The 13,536-nt window shown below is 38.6% G+C and overlaps 1 protein-coding gene across 3 annotated transcripts in view; it reads right to left on the bottom strand.

The window, feature by feature from the left end:
* LOC121317337 (CAP-Gly domain-containing linker protein 4-like) overlaps nucleotides 1-12,743 on the bottom strand; it is a 56,641-nt gene extending 43,898 nt beyond the window's left edge. For 2 of the 3 annotated variants that reach the window (XM_041253169.1, XM_041253167.1), the window contains exons 1-2: nucleotides 8,119-8,328; nucleotides 3,390-3,536 (exon numbers count right to left, since the gene is read on the bottom strand). In XM_041253169.1, coding sequence (XP_041109103.1) covers nucleotides 3,390-3,536; nucleotides 8,119-8,167 — 196 coding nt within the window. In that variant the 5' untranslated portion in view covers nucleotides 8,168-8,328. Of the gene's footprint in view, nucleotides 1-3,389; nucleotides 3,537-8,118; nucleotides 8,329-12,590 lie in introns of those variants that run through there. The other variant, XM_041253168.1, reaches the window with a different exon arrangement.
* Nucleotides 12,744-13,536: the final 793 nt, after the last annotated feature.

Below are 13,536 nucleotides of genomic sequence, written 5' to 3'. Positions count from 1 at the left end.
AGGACAAAGGAGTTGGAAAATTAAATTCATGAATTAATAATAATAATAGCTGGCAACAGCGAAAAAGTCTGATGTTTATCTACGTACGTGTTATAATGTGTATATGTCAGCTATTAATTAATTACAATAATACAGGCAACAGTGAAAAAGTATGATGTTTATGTGTATGTAATGTTTATATGTCAGCTAAATTAATTAATTATAATAATACCGACAGTGAAAAAGTTTGATGGTCTACTTGCCGCTACACTGACAGCTACTCTTTGACAAGCTACCGGAAGTTGTTTTACCCTGCAAGTCACAGTCAGTCAGATTTCAAAATGGCTGCATGAAAGGGATGTATTAATAACATTTTGAGATTACCCAGCGACTAAGAAACGGATAGTACAAAATCAAGGCAGTTCAATGGACGGACTCAATCCTAACAAGCTCTGTGGTATGTTACAGATGTGACCTGAAAGTCTGGAAAAATTAGTCTCCACAGACAATAATATTGATCCCTCAGGTAACTTCAGGGCAGTCACACTGCAAGTAACCAATTATTATATGGCATGCTATAAAGTCATTAAATATCAGGACTAAAACATAAGGAGTTCAGTAAGGGAGCCTTTACAATATAATAAACAGGCAACAAAGGAAACTGTCTATAGAACGGTGGGAGGACTGCAGTAAATACAGCTGCTGTGTAAATCATTAAAAAAAATCTGACAGTGTGTGCAAGTCTTTCTTTAATGTGTTTTTGTATTTAAAAAAAACAAAACAACAAACATAGTAAAATGACAGGTTTGGCCCCATTTTAATTGGCAGTATTTAGATCAGGGATCTCCAATCCTGGTCCTGGAGAGCCCCAGATCCTCAGGTTTTATAGGTGTCTATGTCATCAACGGCTAAGAATCTCGAACACCTGTCAATCTTTGCTGATTAAACCATTACTGCATAAAGCACTAAGAAAAGGACACTTCATTCTAGCCATCTGATGTCATTGTTTTACACTCCATACTATATTGTGTTTCTGCTCCAAATGAGCCAGTCTGTTTCCAGGACAACTCCCTCCACTTATTTTGCAAATAAATTATGTTCATAAGTTTACAAAGGGATATCTAAATATTATGATATTTAGAAAAAGTCATGCAGTAAAGGGTTAAGCCAATAACTGGTCAATTAAGTAACTGCGAGCTTGGTTGAAATGAAAACTAGAAGACCCAGTGGCTCTCCGGGACCAGGGTTGGAGACCCCTGGTTTAGATCAATTCAATGCACCAAGAGTAGCTGTCACCGATTGAATTCAGCTCATCATAAAATGCATATCCTCTTCAAGGTAAATAGACAGCTTGCAAATAAGTTGTCGTTTATAGTAACAGTAATCATGCCATTTCTAAGGCTTGTTCCTCGGTAATAATATCATAACATAACACAGCAATGCCATTACCCCTTAAACACTGCACAAGAAACCCAAAATCAATATTATAAAACAGGGGCAGACAACTAGGCAGCAAGGAGTTTAATAAATTAGCCAAGCCTCTCCCATATACTGGCAATCCTCAATGGACTAGATACCATTTCTCAATTAACCATTGCGAACATAGTTCTTGAAAATTTGCTATTTTCCTAGCTTTGTTCTCAATGTGTACAGTAAGTTCCTGTTTCTGTGATTGAGTCTCATGCAGGATTCGCAGGGATTACAGTTTTTCTCTGTATTTTTATGCCGCTGCAAATTAAAACATTTCTTCTTAATTGATACTTGTTTGATACTGAGATTCAACTGATTGTTAATTGGATTTGTTTTTTTGCTCTTTCATTACACTTAGTTCAGAGTTAAAATGTTTGTCTTTCATATTGTGGAGTTCTCGGTGCCTGAGTTTGAAATCCCAAGTACACAGACAAAATTGTCTGTAGAAGTGAAGATAGAAGCAAGGACCATGTTTTAGATGTAGAACATGAAAATGACATTAGCAAAATAAAAATGTAAAAAACAAAGGAATGTGAACCAGGAACGGAGAGGAAGGTCATTGATTGTTTCACCAAAGCTAAAACAAGTGAAGACCTAAATATCTTTGCCAGCGAAGAAGTAGCACCCTAACAAAACGTACATGGACTGAAAGAAATGCAAAAACTGAGTTTACACCCAACGTCAGTGTAATTGATAGAGATTTACCAAGTGATGATGAAATTGCTCTTGTTTTTGAACCTGTTCAGAAGATGTGTGAACAAAGGGCGGGGAGGTGGATGATTATGTGGAAGTGAATTTGAAATTATGATTTATTTTGTATTGTGTTAATGTATAATTGTACTACATTTATTTATCAATATGAAATGCTAAACTGAATCTTGAATTGTTCGGACTGTGGTTTCGTTGATAAATCACCAGTTTTCTGTGGATTCGTAGCACAAACTGTGGATTCATTAATCAACAGTATATAATCTGCCCTGCACTCCAATGCTCTTCAAAGACACACAGCCACTTTTAACGAATCACTCAAATAATCAAAGGGTGATGTCACAGAAATGTAAAAATGCCTTGTTAAGAAAATAGGTTTAAAAATTCCACAATGCCGAGTCCCAGGGATGTTTCAGGAGAAAATGGTACAGCAGCTTGCTACACAATCACCAATTTTTTTGCACAGTTGCTTTGGTGATGAATTTCTGAGGAGGTTGCTAAAAATTACACATTTATTTGGAAGCCCATCATCTCACTTTGAGATTTTAAACCATGAGCATCAGTCCTCAAACACCCAAATAACACAAGAAGCCGACAAAAGGATCCAAATTTCTTTCCTTATTTTTTTTTTTTTTTTTTTATATATGTCACTGGTTTCATGAATAGCCAAAGTCTTTCAAACAGAAGCTGTCTGTCTGTACAGAAGCCTGATGGGATTTTATTTATTTTCACTGTGTGCATAAAGACTGACTCATTCCTTTTGTTATATATTTTGTCAATTACTAGCTGCTTGTGCTAAATGCTCTGGCACACAACTGACTGATGGAAATTATTGTGCATGACCATTCACAGAATATCGTGTTAATAGCCCTCATGAGGATGTCGCTACACATCCAATACTCTTCGGGAACTTTTTATATATAAAATATTCATATAATATTTAAACATCTTCATTCAGCTCAATAAGCACTGTACTCCACTGACACAAAAGTAATCTGCTACCCTCTATAAAATGTGTTTTCATATAAATCTCCAGTCCATTTCCATTTTTAACTTTGCTGCGAGTTAAAAATATATATATATGTGGAGGGGGTATTGGCATATCAGCACTAAAAGGACCGAGTTGGGAACCTTCAGCAGAGAGATGTTAACATTAAACCAAGAAACGTCCTCAAGCTCCCAGATGCCACCAGAAGAGGCTGCAGGACCTCCCAGCCAGGGCACTCACTCACCGCACTCTGCAGGCATGGGAGGAGGAGCTACTTGATGAACCACGGGTCTCTCAGAACCAGGGGACAGGCTCCTGTATCTATCCAGCGCTGAATCTCCTTCCGAGGATGGCTCAGGAATATCCGCTTTGGTCATGTCTATTAAACTGCCTGCAGAGAAAAACAGTCAGACATGTGGAATCATACTGTCGTGTGTGTGAAAAATATCCTCTGCAGGACACAGCACAATACTTAAAATTCAACAAAACAAACAGACTAACTACCCCAGTACTCTCCATTCCCTCTCCTTTATAATAAAAATACAACAGAAAAAGCTGCTGGTTCTTCAGTCCAGATGTTGCTGATCACAGCTTGCTAAAGCAATACAGAAACTGCCATTCTACCTACCTGCTCTGTATAGCCATACCAATACAGCTTAGCTGGCAACAAGATCAAAGAGAAAGCACTGCAAGTAACCACAAACATGAGGCTAACAATGACTGAAAACACACACTAACCTAATTCTCTTTCTTTGTGACTGAAGTACCTGTCTCGTCATTTTGGCAAACACAATTTTAAATTGTGACACACCCTTGTTTGCCAAACCTGCTTTTCTCTCTGAAGCTCTGCATGTCTGCTTTAAGCCTGGAAAACACACACACATCAGCTGTGTGGTATCGCATGTAAAAAGCAGCATTTTGGCATGCATATCGCTCAACATTCTTTTATGAGACTGAACTCACACTGACAAAAAAAGATACATTTTCCAGCAGCGCCAACTCTAGCTCTAACCAATCAGATGGGTGGTTTGGGATTGCATGATACGTCATATCTGGATGAAAACTTCAGAATATCCATCAACATGATTTATGTGATTAATATCTTATACTACTTCATCCCACACAAGTAACAAGAAGGCATGTTAATCCCAAATTACATTCAAAACATTTTGGCCTGGTTTTATGTGGTGCCTGTTAGGGCTAATACAGTTCTTGAGATTTAATTCTGTAAGAACAGAAAGTTATGGGGATGAAGAATGAAGCATTCAGAAACATAAGGCATTTTTTTTAAGCATGGTTGCCCTACTAAATTAACACGTCTTTCATTGCTGTTTATTTAAAAATGTAACTAAGAAATCTCAAACACAGAGTGAAGAAATACATGTGCATTTCAATTCACTATCCATGAATGACAAGGTAGCGTTGAGATGGAAAACATACTGCTGCACAGCACTCGTTTTCCTCTCGTTTCTTTACTGGTCCGTAAATAACAACATTTTCTTTAATAAATGAATGGCATATACTGGACTGCTAAATGGTATATAATTTAGTTTGAAACTCTCACTGGAGTTCTAATCCACAATTTGTGGCCAGTTTGGTTGTATTGGTAGGGCCAGGATTTACTATGGAAACCACTGCCGCAAACGCTGTTGTCTGTCCACCAGTTTTGCGGTATCGCCCCTCACCGCTCCCCGCTATGGTGCCGGATCGCTCATGTGTGTACCACGCTTTATAAGGGCTCTATCATTCCAATTTCTCTCATACACTGCCTTTTATCAGCACATCTGAGGAAAGCATGAAGACTGAGAAGTGTCCCTTTTAATTAAATTTTAAGATATGTTTTAACAGCTGTTCTCATACAGACTTATTTTTTATTTATTTTTTTAACTGGACACTTAAGAGCGACAGTGACTGTATGTTAACACCTTGCAGTGTATACAACAAGGGCGTCAACTTACCACTGTGGTATCATGAATTGTTGAGATATTTTAAATTCTCATAAATCAGGGATCACATAATCAGCTGGGGAATAAAAACATTCCTCAACGATCACTCTATAAATCGTTAAACATGAGAAATGTCTCACAGTATCATCAGTGTATCTAGACAATGTTCCCTTCTGCAACAATTAAAGGCTATTGTGGGAAAATCATCTAAAAACAACAAAGGAGGAAATACTGCAAGACTCCTGCTGCATAGCATTTTCACCCATTCCAGGTTTTAATACAAGCTTGATTCGTCACAGTATGCAATGGGAGTCTTATTTCCATCCCTGAACAATAAAGATGTATTGTCTAAAATCTGCAGTTAACCATCAGAGATCAATAATACATGCATTTAAAACATTGTTTTATGTTTTGTACACCACTGTTTAACGTTCCAGTCACACACATTGCCTGTTCATGTTTATTTACGTATTTATTTTTCCAAATTGCCACCTGGATTAAAAGATGACACTTCAACAAGGATCAAGAAGCAAGTAAAAGATATGATTTACATGTCAATGACTAGGCTTTTTTTAAAAGGTTGGACACTTTCCTTCAACCACCAGCAAGCCTGTTTCAATAGCAGACTTAAAAAAACTACAACCACCACTGGCCTTCATGGAGTTAATGGAAAAAGTATTTGTCATTTGCAGGTGTTGTAATTACTCAATGTTTTAATAAAGGGCAGAGTTTCTAACTACAATAGCTTAAGATATCCCCATGTTTACATCTTACCACATAAACCCACCACGTGTGCTCTAGACCCACTCCCCACTCACCTGTTCCAGATGGCTGCCCCTGCTCTACTCCCTTTCATCTCCTCTCTTCTCAACACCTCTCTGCTCAACGTCTCTCTGCTCTCTGGCTGTTTCCCCTCTGCCTTCAAACAAACCTGCATCACCTCACTTGATTCCTCATCCCTCCAGAACTACTATCCTGTCTCCCTTCTCCTGTTCCTCTCAAACCCTTGAGCAAGCGGTACATCGCCAGCTCTATGCTTTCCTGTCAACACATTCTCTGCTTGACCCCCTCCAATCTGGTTTTCACCCGGTACACCCTCTTCACTGTTGTTCTCTCTGTCACTAACTCTCTACTCACTGCCCGTGCCGCTTCCCTCTCCTCTGTCCTAATTCTCCTCGACCTCTCTGCTGCCTTTGACACAGTCAACCATTCTACTCTGTCTTCCCCCACTGACTTTGGATTCTCCGGCACCGCTCTTGCCTGTCTACCTCTCTGATCACACGTACCGGGTGTCCTGGCATGGTTCACCCTCTGCCTCTTGCTCTCTTTCAACAGGTGTCCTCCAAGGCTCAGTCCTGGGACTCCTCCTGTTTTCTCTCTAAACCCACTCCCTGGTTCCTCATCTCCTCCCATGGCTTCTCATATCATTTCTGCGTTGATGATGCACAGATCTTCCTCTCCTTTCCCCCTCTGATTGACATTTCCTATCTTTTCTCCATCTCCTCCTGGGTGCACTCACATCACCTCAAACTCAACCTCTCTAAATCAGACCTTTTCTTCTCCCTCTTCCTCCCCCACCATTGACCTCTCCATCTCTATTCCTCTTGAATCCACCACCCTCTCTCCATCATCCACCAAGAACCTCAGTGTCACTCTCAACCCCTCCCTCTCCTACTCTCAGCACATCTCTACTCTGGCACACTCCTGTCGCTTCTTCCTCAGCAACATATGCAGAATTCACCCCTTCCTCATCAACTACTACACGCAGCTCCTAATTCAGGCCCTGGTATTGTCCCGTCTTGATTACTGCAACTCCCTCCTGGCCGGCCTCCCTGCTTCTGCTATCCGTCTGCTCCAGATTATCCAAAACTCTGCTGCCCGCCTTATCTTTTCCTTTCCTCATTTCTCCAATGCACTGCTGCTCCACTCCCTCCACTGGCTCCCTGTTGCTGCTTGCATCCAATTCAAAGCTCTTGTACTCGCCTATTTTTACTCCCCCCATCTCCAGACTTACATTTCTCCCTACAACTATTTCCTGTATCTTGTAATTTTCTCTTATAGGTATCCGTATTCACATTTTTTGTAATTGCTCTTATTTGAAATTGTTTTTATCCATCTATCGTACTTACTACATGCTCTTAATGGACTTTACTCATATAAGCAAATATTTTTACAACAAGTTTAACTGCTCTTAGTCAAATTCACCCTTAAATTTACTCTATTCCTTATTTTGCTGTTATCCGAAATTGATCTTATTTTCTACTGATTTTACTGTACTTTATAATTGCTCTTATCTGTAATGTGATATTCTATAATGTGATACTTTGTATTGTGATATTTTGAAACAGCTGTAAGTCATCTGTTAAGAAATAAATAATAATAATAATAATAATAATAATAATAATAATAATAATAATAATAATAATAATAATAAACCACAGCATTCACTTTCCCTGTGGATTGACTTGTTCATCCTGACTAATAGAAACTGAGTCTGTCCCACAGTACAGCCTCACCAAGAGGCCATCTCATCATTAACCTCTGCATTACTGCATAGTCTGGACAACTATAAAATTGTATAAGAAAAACTGACCATCGTAATCACAATTATCTTAAATCATGTTTCAACTTGCTTTAACTGTGCATTCCTTTCTCCCTAGTTAATAGCGTTCTCTCTAGTTACACTTCCCTCCTCCCTCCCCCCTCAGTCTGCTTTCTGCTTGTTGGCTTTTTAAAATAAAGTATGTAACTTTTTTTTCCACAAAAGAACAGGGCTGAGTTAAAGTAATTTTCTGATGGCCTAGATTAATTACACAATTATCACAGATAGTATGAATAATTTAAAATAATATTTCAGCACAGTAAAACTTTTTTTTTTTAAATCAAGATAGTTATTTAGATAGATAAAAAAAAAATAGATAATTCTTTTTTCAACCACATCAACTGGTTCTTTGAAAACAACAAGGAAGGCTTACAGCAAAAATCGTTTCGGATAGACGTAAACAGCACACCCAATCCAGTACTTACTAGTTTCATGATCCAGGCATTGTTGAGAAGAACTCTGTAAACCCTCCATTCAAATAAATGGGTGCTTCAAGTTTTCTACCAGCAGCACTAACCTAGTTATACAACTTAGTGTACACTGTTTTCCTTGTTGTCTCCTATCAGATTTTCAAAACAGAATTAAATAAATTGCTTAATTAAAAAACGGTCATGCACTCCTGGATTGTAACGCTGTGTCCCGAGACCCTGTCAGTCTATTTAAAGAAACAGACAACCCTGCCAAAGCATTTGATCAACTTCACTCCCTCGATTCACACAGGTCATACAACTACAGGACAGAGAACAACCCCCTGTCTTCTCTCAGACCTGCACTGCACATGTATAACAAACTATACCTCTACACAGAGTATACAGCACCCTGTACTATACGTTACAAGCTCAGATCCACTCCACGAGAGGTCAGAGCGGGTCTCCAGGAACGGCTTTGCCACTCTAACCTTGAGGTGGTGAAAATCAACTTACATAACACTCCCATACTATACTACATGTGTTGAATATACAGTAAAATAAGAATAATTCAATGGTATAGCTAATCTTAGTATGCCATTACTCTTTCATACAAAGTATTATCCATGAAGAAAACTATTAGTAATAGATTATGTATTTATTTATTTTTTAAATAGAAAAAGTATTGAAGCATTTAATGTGATAAATCATGTTATCCATCACAGGAGATAAACCGTGATCACTGTGAAAGTTATCATTGTGATATCAGTATCAATACAATACAGTCCCGCCCTACCTGATATAAAGGTAGTCATTATTACAGTGCTCACTCTTTATAACGCTATAGTGAGGAGTTATAGTGGCCAGCCTGTGCTATTTGTGTTTCTCCTCATAATGAGAACAAAAGTGCTAGAGAAATGGCATCATGGAGCCAAAGGGGAGACACAACCACACCAACTTATAAATTCTCGCTTTATAAAAACGGGTGACCTGTACATAGTTAAATCTCTATGGGAAGCCAAACTTAAGTTCAGATTTTAATAAATGACAATTTACAAGTGGATTGCATAATTCTTGCACACACCACTGAAATTATTTTTTACTACACAATGCCCCTGCCAGTCCAGGTTTCTTAGTGACACTGTATAAATAATATTGTGTGTCTTCAAGGGAAAGGAAAGTACTTTGCAATGGAGGAAGGGGGAAGACAGTGTGCAACATGACCTGTTCCTCTGGCATGATATCTAACATATGGCACCATTTTCATTTTAGATTTTCTGTTATTGTTGCAGCTTGGTTTTATATTGCGTATGCTTTTTTTATTCACGCCTTTAGAGAGCACTGTGTAAAGTATGGTTACATTTATTTATTTATTTATTTTTAAAAGAACATTTTAGGATTTTTTTCATTATAATAAAAATCTATCAGTGCAACATAAATCTAAGTTGCAGTATATTCCAATGTGATTGCAGTTAATATGGAATGCTAATCTTCTCACAAGGAAACCAGAGCTGAGATATGTTATTTATTGTGTCTAATGCTCTGCAAACTGGGACTCTACACTATGTTGTTTCCCTAGGCTGAATTCCCCTGAGTGTGACTGGCGTGCATGTCTAGTATAGACAGACCACATCAGAGCTCACCCGGGCATGCCTACCAGTGCAGATCCATGGAAGCAGAATGCTATCTGTTTACAGTGCACCTGCTGCAGGGCTTTACTCACACTGTCTAAAACGAGGGGCCTACAACTGAAGGACAGGAAGAATTTTCCACTGAAAAGAAAATGCAGTTACTGCTGTAAATCAGGACATTTGTTTTATACCAAGAATAACCTACTGTACTTTCTAAACACTGGCGTTGCAAAGATTCAAATAAATATCTCAGTCAGTTAAATTAGGAGCTCCAATATGGATCCAAGTTGTTTCTTGCTAGTTTTATAACCTTCGAGGTGTTTGCTTCACAAAAGAATTTGTGCGACATTTCTCTATGGCAATTTTTTGTAAAAACTTTGAAATGCATAAATGGGCATAATGTGTGAAAATGAAAATGGTTTGTGAACATGAAGCAAAAGGCTTAGGGAAAAAGTTATATATTATTGATAAGGGCAGAGGTTAAAACAATACTGAAGTTACTGATTATAGGAGTTTATTGATGAAATTAGAATATACAGATGTGTCCCATGTTGGCAGAGATAATGGGATTGCCAGAAGATTAATTTAATTTCTGAAATTTCAATCCCCACTGGTTTGACCTAGTAAAGAGATTCGATAAAAAAAGAAAAAAAAGTTAGTATGACCTAGTTCTTAGTACTATAGCAAAGACACTATCTCTTTCCATAGCACTATAGCAAAAAATACTACTGGTAAATAATTATATAGTTCTGTTGCAAAAATACATAACTATGAGTAATATAGCTTTTTTTCATTTTTAGACTATATCATTCCACAGTTCCAAAAAGTCCTAGGTACACCAATACTCTAAAATGGCAATAGCTCATCAACAAATAATACAATTATTGATAATAATTTATCTTTGGGGAACGTACATTATTACCCTTCCGTACATTTTGTGCTACAGGTAGTGGACAAAAAATGAAAACACCAAAGTCACTTAATAGGGCGCTGGGCCACCACGTGGACCATTCTGCAGGAGGGATGCGGCACTATTTTTCCACAAGAAAGTCAATCAACTCACGCCTGGTTAATAGTGGTGGAAAACGCTGTCTCAGGCGTCGTTCCAGAATATCCCATAAATGCTCAATTGGGTTCAGATCTAGTGACTGACATATGGATAACATCATTGTCATGCTCATTAAACCACTGGACGACCACACGTGCTCTGTGGATGGGGGCATTGTCATCCTGGAAGACACAGTCCTCCCGACAGGAAAGAAATGCTGCAACATGGGGTGAAAATGATCACTCAGTACCATTAAGTAGAAATTAACATTGACTTTGCCTTCTAAGGGAATGAGTGCACCCAAACCATGCCAGGAAAAAGCACCCCACAACATTGTGGAAGCACCAGAACCCTTCACTATTGGAACCAAGCACTCAGGGCTGTAGAGTTCACTAGGTTGGCGCCACACGTGCACTCGTCCATTTGTCGAGAACATGGTGAAAGATGATTCATCTGACCATATCACATTTGTCCACTGTTCAGTAGTCCATTGCCTATGCTCTTTGCACCACTGGACTCCAAACGTGCATTGCCAGGTGTGATGAGCAGTTTTTGCACTGCAACCAGACTATTGTATCCAGATCTGAGGAGTTCTCGACGGACCGTTTTTGATTAAACTGGCTGCTCGCGCCCCAGATTGATATTTGCAGTCAATTGATCTGCAGTTGCTTGCCTGTTTTGCCTTGCACTTCAAATTAATATATGGATAGCACGATCCTGGAGTATGCGCTTCTGCCCACTGTTGGCCTTTGCTGATGATGTCTTTCCCTCTGAGTTCCACGCCAACATCACCTTAGAATCCGTTGCTCATGAAAATCAGCAAGTTGAGCTGTCTTGGTCACTCAAGCTCCTGCCAAACGCACCACAACAATCACCCCTCTTTCAAAGTCATTGAGGTCTCCTCTTGCAGCCATGCTAGCCATAATTATATGCAACCAGGCCTGCCAAGCATTGTTATACATGACCCTAAGCATGCTGGGATGTTATTTGCTTAACTAACACATGAGCCACACCTGTGTGGAAGCCCTTGCTTTCAATATACTTTGTGTCCCTCATTTACCTTTGTGTCCCTCATTTTTTTGTCCACTACCTGTATATATATATATATATATATATATATATATATATATATATATATATATATATATATATATATATATATAAAACAATTCCACTAATCACAAACCAGGCAATTGCATTAAAAGATCACTGGATATTCTTCTTAATCATTTTGTTTTTACAAATGCTGTAGCAGATCTTCTGAAACTACACCACTTTATTGGCACACCCCTTCCAAGCCACTATATGGAGTGACTGACATACCAACATATAATGAAATTCTCAATTCGGGTCTAAATACAGACCAGCCAATTAGAAGAGGCAGTGGGAGGAACTAGCTTCTGCAAATTTGGTAGCTCCAAGATACAGAATACAGGTGAGATAGAGGATTATTGGTTTTGTTATTCAAAAATGAAATAATGTATTATTGTCGTTTAACGAAACTTAAGTGAGCTCACACGAGTATAACTCAGCAACAAATTCAACTTGTTTATATACGTTGCTGGTACTGTATTAATTGAACGATTCAACTACCTAGCATATTTCAATATAATTACTGGCATTGCCAACAACTGAAACTTCCCCCTTGCAACACAACGCGCAGTGTCAACAACTGGGCAAAGCACACAGCATTTTCATTTTTTTGCAATTACTTTAATGTTCAATTACAACATTCCGGCATTATGTTAATTAAAGAAACCGGTGTAAATAACAATAAACCTTGCACACAAAAGTACGGGTAGAAGAAGTACCTGCTGCTTGGAACTCGTTGCTTCCGCGTGACACGTGTATCAGGAAGGCTCAATGTAGACACTGGCATTAGAAAACATGATTTACGTACGAATAAATGCATTAAAACCCCAGTAGGCAGACATCGCCTCCCTCTCTGCGCACAGACGTATGTGCGCGCGCACGAGACGCACGGTGAATGGGGCGTGCAATGGGGGCGCGCACCAATGAGCAAATGGGCAGGCATTGTGGACGGAAGCAAAATAGTGCAAAATTTGGGTTAGCTCCTGAGCTAAAACTGTTTTACACAAGTGAGATAATCCCAAATTCGGCATCCAGCAGCCAAACAAACAATACCGGAGAAAACTCCAATCCACTGGGGTACAACCTCAGTCACACAAAGGACAGTTTACTGTGCTCTGTGCTTGGACTATACACTTTCAGTGAAAGACATTGACACAACTAAGTGTAGAGCCGCCAGTAATGTCTCCCCTGAAGATGACAGATGAGGACTAGTTTAGTTTACCACAATGTGCAGCCTGTTGTCATAAAACCTTTAAATGTTGTAAACTAAAAAGTAGAACTTGTAGATGTAACTTGCTGTGATCCTTGTTGAATTCTAGTTATTGTATTATTGTACTTTAGTAGTATTATTTGCACTTACTGTATTTAAATATGAATTTTGTATTGTAATGCTGTACTGCCCTGTAACAACTGTAAGTGGCCTTTGATAAAGGTGTCTGCTAAATAAGAAGAAGAAGATGACGAATGTGCCCTTGGAGGTAAACAAATTGTTTAATTTATTTGTAACTACAATAATGAAGGATATCTCTGTCTTGAATCTATGAACTATAATCTTCATTATAGTGTATATCTCTGTTCTGATTAACCTCTGCTAGAGTAAGCCCTTACTTGTCCAGCTAACTCAGATAGAGGTTTCTTGTAAAGGATGTATAAGGTGCAGATGGT

This window comes from Polyodon spathula, chromosome 6, assembly GCF_017654505.1.
Source record: "Polyodon spathula isolate WHYD16114869_AA chromosome 6, ASM1765450v1, whole genome shotgun sequence".
Lineage (NCBI taxonomy): Eukaryota > Metazoa > Chordata > Actinopteri > Acipenseriformes > Polyodontidae > Polyodon > Polyodon spathula.
The sequence above is the reverse complement of the archived record's forward strand: the minus strand, read 5'-3'. Positions and strand labels throughout refer to the sequence as shown.